Source organism: Mauremys reevesii, linkage group 3 (genome assembly GCF_016161935.1).
Source record: "Mauremys reevesii isolate NIE-2019 linkage group 3, ASM1616193v1, whole genome shotgun sequence".
In the NCBI taxonomy this organism is placed as follows: domain Eukaryota; kingdom Metazoa; phylum Chordata; order Testudines; family Geoemydidae; genus Mauremys; species Mauremys reevesii.
Window position 1 is genome coordinate 162003060 of NC_052625.1, and position 19897 is coordinate 162022956.

Here is a 19897-nt window from a genome sequence, read left to right on the forward strand (position 1 = left end):
ACTTCGGTGCACATAAAATTTATTCCGCACATGGGTGGAAAAAATTAGAGGGAACATTGGTCTTCAGAGGCTGAATCAAATGATTTCCAGTATAAATTTGGTCTTTCCAGCCAATCTTCCAGTAGTGTCACATCCTGACAGGGCAAGAAAACTTGGCCGTGAAGGCTGGTCTGAGTGATAGGAATATACAATAGTTATGCTCCCCAGCAGCAGGCACAAAACCAGAATCTTGCTAAAGAACTGGGTAGCATCTCACAGAGAGCACTAGAACATCTGTGTCTTGGGCAAAAATCTAGAGTGTAGTAGCACCTCTTACTCTGGCATGGAAGGTATGCAAGATAATTTTACTGTTAGCCTCTTCATGGGAACTATGAAGAAACTCCACTGAACAATGCAAGGCAACAACTTCATTACACCATGTGACAATCAAATTCTTCTAGCCATTCTTCACCCGCTGGAGTGTTTTTCCTGCAAAACACACGGTTAACTCATCCTTCATGAGAGTATGAGACAGTAGCTTTTTCACTGCAACTTTGGAGATGTTTGTGGAGTTTATGAATTTGTATTGAGCAGGTGCAATACCAGGAAGTCTCTTGATTCTGGTAATATTTTTAACTGATTCCTCTACACAGGTGTCAAACATGAGGTGAACTTTGTATTTTCTCTATAACCTCATAATGAAGTGCTCAGCCAAATCTCAGCAGGTGGTTAACAGTTTCTGGTTTGCTGAGAGCTTGTCAGTAGGTGCTGGTTTAGGAAGACCATGCAAGATGTGCATTAGTTTGCTTGTTTTTTTGCCTGGCACATATGCATTATTCCAGGGGTAGCCAACCTGAGCCTGAAAAGGAGCCAGAATTTACCAAAATACATTGCCAAAGAGCCACAGTAACACATCAGTAGCCCCCCACCCCCGTCAGCTCTCCTCCCACCCCGTGTCTCCCACCCACCAGCAGCACCACTGATCAGCACCTAACCCTCCATCCCTGTGCCTCCCGCCCGCCACGATCAGCTGTTTTGTGTTGTGCAGGAGGTTCGGGGGAGGGGGGAGAGGAGGAGCAAGGGTGCGGCAGACTCAGGGGAAGGGGCAGGGGCCTTGGGGGAAGGAGTAGAGTGGGACTGGAGCCTGAGACAGAGCCAAGGGTTGATCAGTGAGCACCCTGTAGCACACTGGAAAGTTGGCGCCTATGCAAGGAGCCACATATTAACGTCTGAAGAGCCGCACGTGGCTCCGGAGCCACAGGTTGGCCACCCCTGCATTATTCCATCACATCAGAATATTAATCATGGTACCATGGAGAACTATGCTAGACTATGGGAAAGTACAAGATCAAGAGCACACAGATCTGGACACAACCAGAAGACATGCAAAAAACAACCATATGCAGTTAGTGCTGTACTAGTCACTGCCATCTTCACTCTAACTTTCTTCTTTGCATTAGAGCACAGCTTCAGTCTGTTTTGTTTTTTTTTAATTGGAGACCATAAATTGATGGAACCTTGATAATTTCTTTGGATTTTAAAGGCTTCCTACAAGTCATAACCCAAAGTAATCACTTGACTGACATCTTTAGCTACCACATCACTGAAGATTCCTTTTTATCATATTTATGAGCTCTGCAAATAGGATGTAATGTGAGTGAGCTCATCCTGTAGCTTTAAAATTGCCCCTTCTTGTTCTGTGCATGATCTAATAACACAGTACTGTCAGTCAAGAGCCACAATTTAACTTTATGTGGGTTGGATGTTTACTTATACTGTTACACAGGCATGTCAAATAGATATTTAAAAAATGTGAAGATCAATATCTATCTATATAATTGTTCTAGGTTTAACATGTCTGGTACCACTATGTTTGTGGATAAAGGGGCTTTTCAAATGATACCCAGCTGAATCCATTTCCAACAAAATTATCACTATTACCAGCAACCGGAAGACCTGGGAGCCAGGGGATGGGTCCCCAGCCATGCTGCAAAGGGGGACATCACTGACATTGAAGGCCATAGATTTTAAAAAATCAAATGATATTTCTCCTTATCTTTCAGTCATTAACTTGCCCACAGAATTCCACATGCTCCCAGACTGCAAGCAGAGTAGACATGTCAGAACCTTAGCGTATATACCCTACAGGGCTCACTACATGCCCAAGCAGTGCCTCCCACATCTACATTGCTATTTTTAGCTATGTAGTGTGCTGCTGCCTCCCTTCTGCTGGAGCCCCTTCCTTGCCACAGTGAAAGGCCCCAGCAGAGGGGAAAGGCTCTGGTAGTGGGAGAAGTAGCGGCACACTACACTGCTGCTGGAGCCTTTCCCCACTGAGGCTTTCTCAACACATGAGCTATGCACCACAGTATGGATGCAGCCTGCTTTTCATTGTGATATGTAGCTACATGTACCCTACATGAGCCGCCAGTGTAGACAAGACCTAAGATGTCCAATAATCAGTGCTTAAGTTCTGTGACAGTTATTCTTTATCTTTCTCTACAATAAAACTACCTAAGAGCATGGAAAACTTTTCGGAATAAGTTGCTGTGTATCCAATGGGCCCACGTATGCTGTGGCATACTGAACCTAAGTTACACTGCAAGACTTCTGGATCCTGCAGCACTCTGGTGTGGCAGTGTGGATAGCCTGCTGAAGCTTAATTTTAAAATGTAGATTTTTTTTTTAAATGAAATAGGATTGTATGTTTCAATTTCACTGCAATGATCCATGTTATACACTGATAATAAATTCCATTTTACACTGCCCCAACATTTCCAGTTTTTAATATGCCAATGATTTGACAACACAGCTGCACTATAGAAATTGTCTGGGGCAAAGTTAGGAGGTTTTTGGCACCAGGGGATGCACAGGAAATAGTTTAGAATTGTGGAATAGAAATATTAAATGGATGTTTCTACTAAAATAGTCATCAAGTGAAATATCTAATAAGGCTGGTACTCAAATTGTCATCTTTAAATTTCAGTTAAAAACTCATTAAGACAAACAGAACAGTTCACAACACAGAGCTATTTTATTATGCTCTCTGCAGACTCAAACACAACAATGCTTTGGTTTATGGAGTTAACAGTTTCAAATGTTTTCACCATCACCACAAGCATTAGAAACTTTCTAAATGCAAGCTTGGATTCCAGTTCTAGAGCAAAGGGGATTCGATGGTCATGAAATAACAGAATCCACAGAGCTTTATATACCCCTTTTTTATTTTTATTTTCCAGTTGCATGTTGGGGGGGAGGGGGTTACTCAGGAAGTACAATAATAATAAATGGTTTTGTCATAGTTCCTAGTTTAACTGCATCTCTGACCCCTTCATGGTCTCCTTGAGAGCATCCACTTAGGTTTCAGGCCATCAGATGTCACCTTTCCTCAAGGCAGAATCCTGTGATTCTCTCCCTCTGGACCAGGGTCTCAGGCTGTAGTCCCAACCAATTTACTGTGATCACCTCAGCATCTTTGACTTCAGCTGAGCACCCACAGTTCTGTTCTCTCGGGGGCAACGACAGGGTTAACCAGTGACCAACTAGCTTTCATAAAGAAAAGTACTCTTTCTTCAGAACAAAAGCATTATAGAAAACACATTTTTAAAATAGCTTAAAAGCAAATTTAGCTTTCCTGGTGGTCACCATCTTCCACATGGAGTCTCAGATAGGTCTAAATTACTTCAGGTTCTCCCACAGAGACCAATTCTGCTGGACATAGTTTCATGCCTGCCAGTTCTTAGATGGAATGAGTGACTCTCTCCTCAGGTCAGGGCTGTTATATTTTACACAGTTTCAAGTCATTTGCCTGCCAAGGCCTTTGAACAAGGATAAACCAGTCGCACTCACTGACGTGTCAAATATATAATAGAATACACATAGCACATGTGCTCACATTAAATCCCAGAATTCCTTCTTCCTGTCACCATAATCATGGAATAAATGAGGGCTCGGCAACCTTTGGCACACGGCCCATCAGGGAAATACGCTGGCGGGCCAGAACGGTTTGTTTACCTGCAATGTCGGCAGGTTTGGCCAATAACAGCTCCCACTGGCCGCAGTTTGCTGCTCCAGGCCAACGGGGGCTGCAGGAAGTGGCAGGGGCCGAGGGATGTGCTGGCTGCTGCTTCCCGCTGCCCCCATTGGCCTGGAATAGCAAACCACGGTCATTGGGAGCTGCGATCAGCTGAACATTATGCAGGGATATTAAAGAAGGTACTAACAGTGATTCCCCCAAGTGACAGTGACCCCCCAGGTTAACCAAGTACAAAAATCCCCCCAGGTTCACCAAGTACAAAAATCTTTTAAGTTCTTATGTTAAAACTTGTAAGCTCCTGTCTGCAGAAAACACTGATTGTATCTGTCCTGTGAAAGATACTCTATTACTATGTAAAATTTACAAACAAGTTAATTGACTTTGTTCTTGAAGTAAATACTATGCTAGCCTTAAGCTGTAATTGATACAATGTAAACAAACAGACTCCCACCCTCTGTGATTACAGGGCCAGGAATCTCATAGGAATTAACACACACCCCAAAAGTGGTGGAGACAGTAAATTAAAATATGGTTAAAATATGAAATGTATGTTGATGAATGTTTGATGTACGTGAATGGTTAGGGAGGTGCCAGCCTGGAAAGGATCCATCGGCCGAAGAATGTGTCAAGTGGACCACCAGACAACCCCCGGAGGGTAAACTGGGATCCACCCCAAACATCTGGAAAGAATGTGCCACTTTAAACAGTGTGGAGCCACCAGGAATGTGCCATCTGCTAATTGAGACAACAATAGCAGGATGAAACGGTTCCCATAGACTAACAGGAATTAATTCCTATAAAAATGGACTCTAAAAACTGAAAACTTTGAGTCCCTGGTTCTGCTGCCAACCTCCAGGAGCATCAGGTGCATCTGATACAGACTCAGCTCCATCCTCATGACCAAGATACCTGGCCAGTAACTTGGCATGAGCAACTTTTAGGCTGGTAACTATAACGCCTATACAGAACCTGAATGTGTGAATGAATATTATATGTGTGCGTGTGTGTATAAGGAATAGATAGTGATAGGAATAAGTAGTAAAACAATGTTGTTTGCTTTTATCTTTTGCCTTATTATTATATTTACAATAAAATGTGGCATCTTTGCCTTATCCCTCTTAATAAGATCCTGCTGGTTTTTATTATATTGGTATAACACTGCGGACCCTGCACGTAAACAAACCGTCCTGGCCCGCCAGCAGATTTCCTTGATGGGCCACATACCAAAGGTTGCTGATCCCTGGAATAGATGGCCCAGCTATGGATTAAGTTCTATTCTATATAGGTTTGCAGCTCACTCATCTCCACAGCTGTAATAAATATCCCATTAGTTATCTTTTAAATGCTGTGAACACAGTTACATTCTGAATCTTTTCATAATCTTCTCAATTTCTGAATTCATTGAGTAGTACACCGTACAAGTCTCCAGAGCACACTGACTGTATCTTGGATACTACAGAAAGAAACAGACACTTCAGAAACAACTGGCTCTGTTGTCTCAGCAGCAGGCTGGAATATGCTCTACCAACAATAGTTATGAAGAGACAAAATTCTGTACTCTCTTAAAGAACATTCACCAATTCCAGCCAATAGTCTGTCCTATGTTAGGATCAAATGACCAAGTCAGCTCCCAAAAATTTACTCCCATTGTGGTCCCTAAAAATGCATTTATACAAATCAACAGTTTCTCTTTAATATCCTCAGTCTATGATTCAGCATTTCTGATGTACATTTACAGAAAGAGAAACAGTCTGGTATAATCCAGATCTCCACTGAAGGACAACTGAGCGGTATATACACAAGTCCCATTTGGAGACCATAGCCAACTTTCCAAAGCTCTAGTTGTATAACAATACCACTACTTTCCTCCTAAAAGTACTTTGTGAACAATGTTCTCTCAATAACAGTATTATAGCCTTTGTTACAAATTAGATTTAAAGTGATATTCCATTTGTGATCCAGTCAAGCACAAAACTACAATACAATGCATAAAGAATTGTCATTTTATGGCACATACTCAATAGTTTCAGAAGTTCTGAGAACTTTTCTTTCCTTTATGAGAGTTTATAAAACTTTTAAAATAGAACATTTAAACATCAATGAAAAAGTTCGAGAAAATGTTAGAGTAAGATACATTGCAGAACAACCAAAAAAACTACAAAACAATGTACTTACAGCTCCATATGACAAATTAACATATTTGAGGAATTTTTCGACCAAATCACCAGTTAGCTCGTTAAACCGATATCGAAAAAGGTCCATTTCTTGTTGAATGAACCATCGTCTGAGATCCTCACTGCAGGTAACCAAAAAAAAAAAAATCAGATACAACTAATGCACTATGTTTAAAGACTAAATATACACAGGACCATTGTCATAAACAGATAGTTAAGGGTTAAGGTCTCTTTTACCTGTAAAGGGTTAACAAGCTCAGTAAACCTGACGGACACCTGACCAGAGGACCAATCAAGGGACAAGATAATTTCAAATCTCTGTGGAGGGAAGTCTTTGTTTGTGTTCTTTGTTTTGGGGGTTGTTCTCTCTTGGGATTAAGAGAGGCCAGATGTACATCCAGGCTCTCCAAGCTTCCTGAAATATTTCCTTCTATTCAGTATAGTGAGTATTAGCAAGGCGGATTAGTTTTGTGATTAATTTCTGTATTTGCAAATGTGTGTTTGCTGGAGAAATATCTTTATTTTTGTTTGCTGTTACTTTTGATTATTCTGATGGGGGTGGGGGGAGTCCCTCTAGGGTTATAAACTAGACCCTGTAATATTTTTTCATCCTGGTGTTACAGAGATAGTGTTAACTTTCTCTCTTTCTTTTAATAAAATCTTTCCTTTTAAGAACCTGATTGATTTCTTCCCTTGTTTGGAACCGCAGGGGAAGAGGAATCCCTCTTTGTTTTGATTCAAGAAGTTTGAATCAAGGTGATCTCTCCCGACGGCTAAGGGAGGGGGAGGTGGGGGAATGGGCTATTTCCCTTTGTGTTAAGATCCAAGGAGTTTGGATCGGTGCTCCCCGGGAAAGTTTTGGGGGAACAGGGAGCGTGCTAGACACTGGAATTTCTAGCTGGTGGCAGCCTTACCAGATCTAAACTAAGATTTAGTTTAGAGGAGCCCATGCAGGTCCCCATCTTGTGGACGCTAAAGTTCCAAGTGGGAAATAAACCTATGACAACCATCAATGTGATACTATTAATGCAAGATACATTCAGCCTCACCCTTCTAGAAACAATGTTCTGCAGGTGTCAAGATAGGTCTTTTATTCTTACAGGGAAAAGGGGGGTTTATCTATGGTTTTGAAATAACAAGATTAACTAACTGTATATTATAGAGATTTGTATTTACAGCAGAACTAAAATCCCTCAGCTTTAATGGTCAAAAGATCCCATTCAGACTCCAAATTAGCATAACATTAGCATGTGGACAAGGGGTATCCAGTGGATATAATGTACTTACAATTTCAGAAAGCATTTGACAAGGTCCCTCACCAAAGGCTCTTAAGCAAAGTAAGCTGCCATAAGATAAGAGGAAAGGTCCTCTCATGGATCAGTATCTTGATCAAGGGGAGCTGAGGCAGGAATAAATGGTCAGGTTTTATAACGGAGAGAGGTAAATAGTGGTGTCCCACAGGTGTCTGTACTGGGACTAGTATTATTCAACATATTCATAAATGATCTGGAAAAAGGGGTAAACAGTGAGGTGGCAAAATTTGTAGATGATACAAAACTACTCAAGAGAGTGAAGTCCAAAGCAGACTGCGAAGAGCTACAAAAGGATCTCACAAAACTGGGTGACTGGGCAACAAAATAGCAGATGAAATTCAATGTTGATAAATGCAAAGTAATGCACATTGGAAAACATAATCCCAACTATACATACAAAATGATGGGGTCTAAATTAGCCGTTATCACTCAAGAAAGAGATCTTGGAGTAATTGTGGATAGTTCTCTGTAAACATCCACTCAATGTGCAGCAGCAGTCAAAAAAGCTAACAGAATGTTGGGAATCATTAAGAAAGGGATAGATAATAAGATAGTAAATATCACATTGCTTCTATATAAATCCATGACACACCCACATCTTAAATACTGCATGCAGATGTGGTCACCCCATCTCAAAAAAGACATACTGGAATTGGAAAAGGTTCAGAAAAGGGCAACAAAAAATGATTAGGGGTATAGAACAGCTTCCGTATGAGGAGAAATTAATAAGATTGGGACTTTTCAGCTTGGAAAAGAGATGACCAAGGGGGGATATGATAGAGGTCTATAAAATCATGACTGGTATGGAGAAAGAGTAAATAAGGAAGTGTTACTTACCCCTTCACATAACACAAGAACAAGGGGTCACCAAATGAAGTTAATAGGCAGCAGGTTTAAAACAGACAAAAGGAAGTATTTCTTTAAACAATGCACAGTCAACCTGTGGAACTCTTTGCCAAAGGATGTTGTGAAGGCCAAGACTACAACAGAATTAAAAAAAGAACTAGATAATTTCATGAAGGATAGATCCATCAATGGTTATTAGCCGGGATGGTATCCTAGTCTCTGTTTGCCAGAAGCTGGGAATGGGCGGCAGGTGATGGATCACTTGATGATTACTTGTTCTATTCATTCCCTCTGGGGCACCTGGCATTGGTCACTGTTGAAAGACAGGATACTGGGCAGGATGGACCTTTGAGCTGACCCAGTATGCCTATTCTTATGTAACTCTTCAGACAACATGTGAATTTCTAAGGTAATTTGTTTAGAAAAAATAATTTAACTTTTGCAGAGAAAATATTTTAAAGGCTCCTTTTTGAAATGTACTCACTTCTTCAGATTCCTCTAGCTGGACAACAGTCTCTGCAAACTCCAAATACATACATACACACTCACACTCTACAGCTTGGCTGGGCTCTGGGCTCCCCAGAATGGACTATGCTTCAGCCTTCAGTTCTCCATACTATCCTAAGGGATTTCCTATGCTTATTCGTTTCTAGTTAATGAATAAATCCTACTGTTTGACAACACTATGCGATAGTCACTGCACATGGTTGGTGAGGTGCATTAATCCCTGAAGAGCGAACAAGTCTCCATCAGGAATCTGTCTCAGCTGGACTCCCCGAACAGAGTTCACGGTGTGAAAGAGGGGTGCTGAAGGCCCAGTATAAGGAAGTGGTTAAGCCGCATGTCTTACCCTGGAGGAACAGTGAGATATCTAGGCAGTGGTTCTCAACCAGGGATACATGTACCCCTCGGAGTACTCAGAGGTCTTCTAGGGTTACATCAACTCATCTAGAGATTTGCCTAGTTTTACAACAGACTACATAAAAAGCACTAGCGAAGTCAGTGCAAACTAAAATGTCATACAGACAATTTATTTATATTGGTTTATATACACTGAAATGTAAATACAATATTTATATTCCAATTGATTTTATAATTATATGGTAGAAATGAGAAAGTATGCAATTTTTCAGTAATAGTGTGCTGTGACACTTTTGTATTTTTATGTCTGATTTTGTAAGCAAGTAGTTTTTAAGTGAGGTGAAACTGGGGGGTACACAAGACAAATCAGACACCTAAAGGGGTACAGTAGTCTGGAAAGATTGAGAATCGCTACTCTAGGGGGTTCCTCCTAGCAACTGTTCCAAAGCTGGAGGCACAGCAAAGATCCTGTGGATCTGTGACAATAATTTACAAGTGCCCTTGCATACACCTGTAAAATTACATTGAAGGTACTTTTGAAAAGCAACACCAACCCCATGTCAATCAAAAACTATGAACAAGTAACTAACAAACATGAGGAGTGTTAAAGAGTGCCCAATGATTGTTCAAAATGCAACTGAAAATATGGGAGTTGCAGGCAGTTTAAGAAGCAATGATGGTTTAGGAAGGGAACAGAGGAACAAAACATGCAGATGGGGAGTCAACTTTTAAATTTAAAAAGCAGAGTGAAAAAAGCAGTTTAAGTTTTCTGTATGGGAATACTACATAATTTAACCAACTCAGCAGCGTCCCTACATTAATTCTTAGTGAGAATGGAACAGTCTCTTTCAAATTAGGAAAGTTTTTAGAATATCCTCCCAATTGACAGAAATTGTATTTGAAAAAAACAGAAGCATTTGTTCTGAACCCATACATTAGAACTCAGTCCATTCAAAGTTCTATAATGCTTCCTTGTAAATGTTTCTTAAACGTATAAAACAATTACAAGTGAAGTAATTTTGTAAACATTAAGTCTAGAGTGTCACCAGTGGCCCAAAGTTCATAGTTAAATATCAGAAGCTAGTCATGGAAGAAAATAATTTTTTGTTTGTATTAACATAAGAACATAAGAAAGGCCGTACCGGATCAGACCAAAGGTCCATCTAGCCCAGTATCTGTCTACCGACAGTGGCCAATGCCAGGTGCCCCAGAGGGAGTGAACCTAACAGGCAATGATCAAGTGATCTCTCTCCTGCCATCCATCTCCATCCTCTGACGAACAGAGGCTAGGGACACCATTCTTACCCATCCTGGCTAATAGCCATTTATGGACTTAGCCACCATGAATTTATCCACGAATTTATTGAGACAGTGCCTAGGAACCCCAATCATAGACCAGAATCCCAGTGTGCTAGTTACTGTACAAACAGAACCAAGATGGTCCCTGCTCCCAAAGAGCTTATACTTAAAAGTTTAAGTCAAAGGACAAACCATGGATACAGTCAGATGAGGAAACACAAATAACTGATACAATACTGGTCTCAGCACACCAGCTGCACAACCCTTGCCAAGAGTTTGTTTTCCTCCCAGCAAAGGAAACTTAAGGAAGAACTTGAATGGCACAGTGGAGATGGCTTTGCTGATGTTTACAGAGAGCTTCTCCCACATGTGAGAAGCATCATAAAAAACCCCACAAAGGTGCCTGTTTGAAAATTTAACTAGTGGGCGATGAAGGATGGCATCATTGGCAGAACGGAGGCAGGAGTCAACATTTTAATAGAACAGGAAAGACAACAGGTAGCATGGAAATACACTATAAAAGGCCTTGAAAGTAAATTCTCATTTGATGCAATGAAGAAAGGGGGCCTGTGGAGGAATACAAGAGGGGTAACATGGTCAAGACGGCAAGCTAGAAAAATTATTGTTGCTGGAGTGTTTTCAATTAATACAAGTGGGGCAAGAGTGCATCTGTCAAGGCCAGAAGAGAGCATGTTGCACTAGTAAAAAGATGAGATGAGAGCTTGGGTGAGAATTTTATCTGTATAGATAGAGAAAGAAGACTGTATCTTTGACATTATGCAGGAAGAATCAGCAAGATTTAGGCACAGACTGGAGGAAAGGAGCTAGAGAGAAAGTCAAAGATGATACACAGCCTACAGGCCTGACAGGGAGGATGGTGGTATTAGTACTCACAAATAAAGTTTATGTTCATTCCAAATCTGTACAACAACTAAAGCCCAGCAGAGAAACAAATACAAAAAAGTGATATTCAATCCAAATAATTTAGCAATGAACCACAGAAAGAAAAAAGAAAAAATGCACATTTTTGCCTCTGGGTGGCACTGTTGAACCACTAAAGAAAAAGCAAGCACACACCACCCTCTACCCCCACAAGTATTTTAGCTATAAACACATCCTCCTTGCAGACAATTAAACTAATTAATTCTGCACAAAATTTGTGATCCAACCTACTTACAAACTTTTTCTGTAACATGGACTCCAAATTTAGCACTAAACAAACAGCAACTATACAATCATTGATCTGTGCCAAGCTTTGCTTCTCTGCCTGATAACATTTAATTCAAAAAGTTTTTCCTGTACTATTCACTTCCTGTTCTTATCAATTGAGTAGGGATAATTTATCAGTGCATGGCAACTTTCATCTCAGACAAGGCTGCATTTCGGGATAGCTCAGTGGTTTGAGAATTGGCCTGATAAACCCAGAGTTGTGAGTTCAATCCTTGTGGGGACCATTTAGGGATCTGGGGCAAAAATCTGTCTGCAGATTCATCCTACTTTGAGCAGGAGGTTGGACTAGATGACCTCCTGAGGTCCCTTCTAACCCTGGTATTCTATGATTCAACCCTGTACAGCTTGTGTACAAGTTCAGCATCTTTCCATTCAAGAACCATTACAAATTTAAGATGTTTATTTTTCCTTTTTGCATGCAGCGTTGGTCCCAGGATATTAGAGAGACCAGGGGGGTAAGGTAATATCTTTTATTGGACCAACTTCTGGGAGGAGGGGAGGAGAACAGAAAAACAGCTCTGTGTAAACTTGAAAGCTTGTCTCTCCCCACAACAGAAGTTGGTCCAATAAAAAAATATCACCTCACCCACCTTCTCTCTTTTTTCTCTTTCACTATTAACCATTAATTATATCTTCTCAAAGGAAGAAACAGAATTTACATAGGATGGAAACTGGCTAACAAACTTTTCCACAGCAATACCATACTGTTAGCATTTAGCTCAGAACAGCGTGTGTGAAGGTGTGTCACCCTCATGAAGTTACAGAATACTGCAACATGCATGTTTTTTTCCTGAAACAATTCCATTACCTATCTTTTACATAGCATTTTTCATTAATAGATCTCAAAGCATTTTACAAAGACTCATCTCCATTTTACAGAAGGTAAAATTGAGGGACAGGGAGGTGAAATGACTTTCACAAGGTCACCCAGCAGGTCAGTGGCTGAGCTCAGAATAGAAGTCAGGTCTCCCAAGCCTGAATCCAGTGCTCTATCCACTACATAATACTGCATCCCACAATGCCAAACTTCTTTTTAAAACGAAGAAATTGGAAATTTGAGGGGCATCATCAACTTTCGTCTTATTTCAAAAAGCATCCAGTTTCAGATTTAAAAAAATCTCAGCATATTTTTTCTAACATATTTTGCCTTTTTAAATATGAGGGGCTTTTCAGCAAGGGAGAAACTAACTTAAAGAAAAAATAAAATTCACAGTACACAAAATGGCATAAAATGCACAAAAACCCAATATAAATATTTTCATTAGCTTTTTAATGTAATAATCCTAAATCTAAATTGTAACTAAAGGAGGTTCTCCTCACATTCATAGATTCCAAGACCAGAAGAGGCCATTGTGATCATCTAGTCTGATCTCTGGTAGAACACAAGCCACAGAACTTCCCCCAAATAACTTTTTGAATATATCTTTTAGGAAAAAAAACATCCGGTTTATGAACTGTTGAGTCTGGTTTACAAGTTAACAGTGTCCCTTAAGAAAAAATATGTTGCCATCTTAAGTAGATAGTCAGAACTTTGTTTTAAGAATTATATTATGTACGTTGCTGGTTGGAATCACTAATGGAGTTTATGAAACAAGGAAGTGTATATGTATAACACGTCTACACACATTAAAACAATTGATACTACACTAATGAAAATCTCCTACAATCTATGCATTTTTAAAGTACAAGTAACATTTAATTAACTGGAGACTGAGTATTAATTCACAGGGACCACTAAAAATTACTTATTTGCTGATTTTAAGAAACTATGAGACCTGCAGACCATGACTGAAGACAGGATTGCACTTGGTTGGCACTATTTTTGACTCTCAGAGATCCCAAACGGCAATGCTGACAATTACTCATCTGCCGTAAAAGTCTCTTGTGCAAGCTGCTATTATGTCACCCCTTCTGGTCATTATGTAGTGATGCCAGTGGGAAAAGCAATGAGGTTTGGGCTACAGTGTCATTCAAATTTTGCTTTTAAGGGCTTGTTTACATAGTGTGGTACGCACACCAGGGGGAGTGCACATTAGAATTAATGCAACTGACCCGTGTAGACCCTGCTGGTGTGCACTAAAATAGGATCTACACGGGCCAGTTAGAATACAATACATTGGTGCACATTAGAATTCACATCCCACTGGTGCACATTGCCACACCATGCAGATGTGCCCTTAGTTACACCCAAATAGTGTAGTCTCTGCTTTGAATGTAGAGATCAGGATACAGGCATGGTTGAAACTTAAGGTAAGACAGAAGTAAATCTGGTAGTCAAGTGAAGGAATCTAAGATGTCAGGCCAGGCTGTATATATATTACTGGGTAGTTTCATAGCCTCCTGTCAAAGAGATGTTTTTTCTGGGAGTCCCTCTGCATCACTGACTGCTCTCAGGAACTGACCATTTATAACCAGAAGCTCCTCTCTCCTACCCCTCCGTATCTGTTTAGCTACACAACTGCAACCACTGCCACTGGACCTCACAGGAGTTACTCATACCTTTGAGAGCAGGAGATTCAATTACTGCAATGCTTCTACTTGGGGTGATTATGGAGAAAACTTCAAAGGTATAGGATGTGTGGAACATAGCTGATTTATTGGCATTGACCTTAAGGAACATGTTGCAAATGCAGTCTTTGCAATTCTGTTGTTGCCTATTACCTTCTGGGTACAATTCAATAAATCATACTGATTTGTAAAAACTTGCATGTTTTGGGATCTGGCTACCTGGAAGACTGCTTTTCACATGTCCACTGCAACACCTGGGATACTTTTTCCTGATTGTCCACAGACATACATGTAGAAAGGCAAACTTTCTAACTTTTGATCGCAGTATTAAACCCATGCATGTACTTATTGTGAGATTTTCAAAGCTGCTTAAAAGAGTTCAGCAACCAACTCCAACTGAAATTCAATGGAAGTTGGGCCCCTATCCCACTTAGGCACCTTTTTAAAATTCCACACTATGCTTAAAGAGATGACTGGGGCCATGTATAAGGCAGTGATCTACAGTGGTAATCTTTTTAGACCGACTTGTCAATTACTGAGGGTCAGAGGTCAAAAGTGCTCAGTGCCAAGCTAAATCTATTCCTATTTATGTCAATGGGAACTAAGTTAAATCAATGCTGAGTGCCTTTGAAAATAAAAAAATAAAAAACTATGTGTATTACTGTCCAATGACTATGTGGGGAGTGCATTATTTAAATATCAAAATAAATGTATTCATACCTAATTTTAAGTATAAAAATATATTCCAGTTTTTTTATTGTGTCATGTTTCACCACATATGAATTCTCTTCCTGACTAAGCTTCTAAATTGGGAAAAGGCTTATACCTGAAACAAAGAAAAGTTGTCTCCATATTTAGTACCACGTTACCAGCTTTTAGGTGCCAAAGGTTTAACCATATACTTGAAATAATAAAAAGAATATATATTTGCTTAAAAAATACTTACGACTGGCAGTAAGCAAGGCGCAGTATGAAATGAGAGATATGGTCTTTCCTCCTTGCATCATAATCATCCTCAACCAAAGCCTACAGTTTTCATAAGAGAAAATACATACTGAATTATGGAAGAAAAGAAACTGAAGTTGAGCAATAAATCCAAAATTAAATATCAAGACCCACAACCTTTCGGTCATATGACTGTAAAACATGTAAAGTAGATTAAATTCTTTCTACAGTTCTGACAAACTCAATAAGTGCTGCAAGAGTTATCAAAAGACAAATAGACAAAATCCTACTATTAACTGAATATGGCAACTAAGAATATACTTCAGAGTACAGGGAAACTTTTCATCCAACTACTTGCTCTGAATTAAAATGATTATAATTTGGGAGAGTTTCCTTCAAAACACTCATTTGTGCCAACATACCAAAGTTAATTATTTGGAAGTACCCACACACAAACAATTGTGTGCTTTTTCTGCACTGATAAGAAAATGTTAGGGCTGTCGATTAATTGCAGTTAACTCATGCAATTAACTCAAAAAAATTAATCACAATTAAAAAATGTAATTGTGATTAATAGCAGATTTAATCGCACTGTTAAACAATAGAATATCAATTAAAAATTATTTTATATTTTTGGATGTTTTCTATATTTTCAAACATATTTGATTTCATTTACAACACAGAATACAAAGTGTACAGTGCTCATATTTTTATTACAAACATTTGCACTGTAAAAGTGATAAAACAAAAATAAATAGTCTTTATCAATTCCCCTCATACAAGTACCATAATGCAATCTCTTTATCGTGAAAGTGCAACTTACAAATGTACATTTTTTTTTGTTACATAACTGCACTCAAAAAACAAAACAGTGTATAACTTTGCCTACAAGTCCACTCAGTCCTACTTCTTATTCGGCCAATCACTAAGGGTAGGTCTATACTCACCGTCCGGGTCGACACGGTGAGTTCAACTTCTCGGAGTTCGAACTATCGCGTCTAATCAAGACGCGATAGTTCGAACTCCCCGCGCGCTCCGGTTGACTCCGGAACTCCACCACCGTGAATGGCGGTGGCGGAGTCGACCTTGGAGCCGCGGAGTTCGACCCCGCCGCGTCTGGACGGGTAAGTCAGTCGAACTAGGGTACTTCAAGTTCAGCTACGCTATTCGCATAGCTGAACTTGCGTACCCTAGTTCGACCCCCCCCCCTTAGTGTAGACCAGGCCTAAGACAAACAAGTTTGTTTACATTTATGGGAGATAATGCTGCCCACTTCTTATTTACAATGTCACCTGAAAGCAAGAACAGGCTTTCGCATGGCACTTTTGTAGCCGGCACTGCAAGGTATTTATGTGCCAGATATGCTAAACATTCGTATGCCTCTACATGCTTCTGCTACCATCCCAGGTGATTTTAAAAACAGAGCATGCACTAAGCACTCCAAACCTTACTGAGCATCCTGCAGACCTCACTCTAACAGCTTTCAGCCTACTTTCATAGGCGTTTGGAATGTGCAAAATTTCCAGATTTTGACCCAATTAGGTCAGAAGAGAAATTACAAATGTTAATAGAAAATTAAAAAGAAAAAAAGTAGTTGATAGGCACAAAGAAAAAAATTCAGTGATATAAATCGTTCAAATTATAAAATTTATGATTTGAGTGCAGTCTTCAACAAGTGTATCCCTATTTTTGACAGCAAATGGAAAATAAAATCTATAGTAAAAAGGTTATGCTTTTCCTTTTTCAATTATATACTTACTCTGAATGGAAATTTAAGCTTTCGAATCTCACGCTCCAGCCTGCTTTTGTACTCATCACTACCTTTCACATAGCTCACACCAAGGTTCTCAACTACTTTGAGCACTAAAGTAATTAGAGGAGACAAATGAAATCAGCATGAGCAAGACTTGTAGTATAAAAAGATACATCTATTACAAGGGTCGGCAACCTTCAGCACACAGCCTATCAGGGTAATCCGCTGGCGGGCCGTGAGACACTTTGTTTACGTTGACCGTGCACGGGCACAGCCCCCGCAGCTCCCAGTGGCTGGGAATGGCGAACCACGGCCACTGGGAGCTGTGGGAAGTGGCAGCCCTGCGGCCTGCAGCTCCCAGTAGCCGGGAACAATGAACCGCAGCCACTGGAAGCTGCTGGGGGCCATGCCTGTGGACAGTCAACATAAACAAAATGTCTCGCGGCCCGCCAGCAGATTACCCTGATGGGCCGTGTGTCGAAGGTTGCTGACCCCTGATCTATTAAAATGTAAAATATGTTAGTTCTATCATCTATGCTAATAAGAAAAAATATATTCTAAGCAATTTTCTTTTTTAAAGACTGAAAAAGACCAAACGTGTTTCAGATTTGCTTCTCCCACATCCCCACAAGCTTTGAATCAACAAGAAATTTGCCTTCAGGATTACAGCCTTTGGCCTGAATTGATTAGAAGAAATTAAAAGGAATAAGCTAATACAGAGCTACAGTTAAGTATTTTCGGGTCTGATTCAAAGCCTATTGTCATCAATGGAATGATTCCTAATTTCCATAGTATATTATTAACTGCAGTGATCAAATTAAGTACAAATTAGTTTTCCAATTAATTAGTACTATTTTCTCTTTGCAAATCAATCATGAACTAATTCTGATTTCTTCCAATGTTTTTGCTACTGCAAGTATTCAAAAGGCTATGAACAAATGTCACAATATGGGAGGTTTAAAGTGATCACTTCAACTCTTTTGAGGTGTACGATTGGTCACATAGCATCCATTGTACTGTTTCTGTTCTCAATAGACCACACAATTTTTAAACAAGCAGACAGAAGAGCAAATGTTCTTCTTGTTCACCCACAAAAAGACCTGTTCACACAGTTAGGTATTTATACAGATGGTAGTAATAGCAGCAAAGTTACAAAAGCACCCAGAGACAGTCAGTTAAGATCAGGCCCCCATTGTTCTGGACAAATAGACAGCCCCTAACTCCAAAGAGCTTTCAGTCTAAATATGGTTGAAATGCTACAGATGAGCACAGATAAGTGAAAATTTTAAAATTAAAGTGACAGTGCAAGAGTGATAAATTGTTACCATATCACACTGTTAAGAGCTATTTATCACTCTATTTGCTTTCTTTATTTTAAAAGCTATGAAAATTCTATGCTATTGTGATACAATTTACTACCATCATTGTTTTCCTAGGACCTTCCCCTCTGATTCTTTCTATACTCATGTTTTATCCTATCCTATCCTTTAAACTATGTGTCTTGTCTTCTCTTTTATGAAAACAAGCCAAATCATCCATGAACAAGAGAGCATTTTACCTGTTTTGTACAAATGTTTATGAACATTTGTACAATAAGTGATTCAAACATGTTCAAATTTAACAACTATTCAGAATTCATTAGGTGTTTTTTCCACATATAGTGTTTTGTAGTACTTAAAACTCAATTAGCATTGATGAAATTAAAAAGCAAAATTTGGGGGGCATTTAAACACACACAAATAGGCTGCCAAAATAAATTTTGTTGTACTTTTTTTTGGCGAAAGGAACTATATTTGTCAATTAGAAATTACAAATTATTAGTATAGAAATATATGCTTGAAAAGAAAACTAGAAGTACAAGTGAAGACAAAAAACATAGGAAGAAGAGATGACACTCTATATATAAACATGTCATTCTGATGCTAAAACAGTTGCATTACATGGGAGTCTTTTAGCTCTTGTAACAGACATCAAAATAAGCCTCCATCCACCTTAACACTTAACCTTGTATCACCCATTGACTATGGATCTCCTGAAATGGCATTTATCCAAAGTGCAAAAAAATGGTTATAGATTTATAGTGTTACTCACATTTAAGCCTATCAATGGCAAAATTTTCAAACTCCGCCAGAGAAATATTTTCAGTGGGAGGCTGCAGGTAGAACTGCAGGCTGTGAGGATACAGATCTCCTCGTCTATCACCAGCAAGTCTTGCCTTCAACCTTTTTTCTCTAGAAAACTCCATTTTCTTTAAATGAAACTAGAAAAAAAAAGTTGAACAAAAATATTGGTTAGTCACTGTATCATCAGCAATAACCAAACTTTGCCCAACAAAGAGGGCGACATGACATCACTACCTCACCGGATCCATCCCTAGTTTACAGGCAGCGGAACAGACTAGACTGCCCGTTGGGCCAAGTTAAAAAGAGCAGCACCAACTTGAAACCTAGTCACTTCCAAACCTGGAGTGAGCAGGTTCAGACAGACTCGCTGGGACCCTCCCGCCAGTTGCTGGGGCTTTCGCATCGCCACCCCCGATGAGACTGGGAGACCCCACCCCCGGGAGGGGACAGGAGGGTGGGCGCCCGCACCCCTCCCACTAACGGGACGGGACTGGACGTGACACCGGCCGGGCCGCACTCAGGCATTGCCGGGGAGCGGAGGCAGCCGGCGCTGGGTCATGGCGCCTTGACAGCCGCGCACGCGACGGCAGCGCCCGACACTGCCGCCCATCCCGGAGCCGGGAAGGGGGCCACCCGCAAACCTCACCCGGCCGCCCGGCCTCCACACGGACCCTGCCGGCTTCCCGCGCGCAGCACGCCCCGCCCCCCCTGCCTCACTTCCGCCAACGGGGCTCCAACTCGGCCGCCTGCCTCTGCCTCTAACCCCGCCCGCCAGCGGCTCCCGCGCGACTCCTGACTCCGCCCCCCAACCGCGTGATTGGGTGAGCGAG

General features: G+C 40.4%; 1 protein-coding gene and 1 long non-coding RNA gene across 13 annotated transcripts in view; one reads left to right on the forward strand and one right to left on the reverse strand.

Moving 5' to 3' along the window:
* PRIM2 (DNA primase subunit 2) overlaps positions 1-19897 on the reverse strand; it is a 282728-nt gene that overhangs the window by 262605 nt on the left and 226 nt on the right. For 6 of the 11 annotated variants that reach the window (XM_039531668.1, XM_039531670.1, XM_039531667.1 and 3 more), the window contains 4 exons: positions 19036-19204; positions 16951-17054; positions 15193-15272; positions 6191-6311 (listed from right to left, as the gene is read on the reverse strand). In XM_039531668.1, the coding sequence (XP_039387602.1) occupies positions 6191-6311; positions 15193-15272; positions 16951-17054; positions 19036-19189 (459 nt within the window). In that variant the 5' untranslated portion in view covers positions 19190-19204. The other 5 variants (XM_039531665.1, XM_039531663.1, XM_039531664.1 and 2 more) reach the window with 5 other exon arrangements.
* Positions 19728-19897, forward strand: part of LOC120401563 — an 89860-nt gene continuing 89690 nt past the window's right edge. The window contains exon 1 of one of the 2 annotated variants that reach the window (XR_005596546.1): positions 19728-19888. This is a non-coding gene — a long non-coding RNA (uncharacterized LOC120401563). The remainder of the gene's footprint in view (positions 19889-19897) is intronic. The other variant, XR_005596545.1, reaches the window with a different exon arrangement.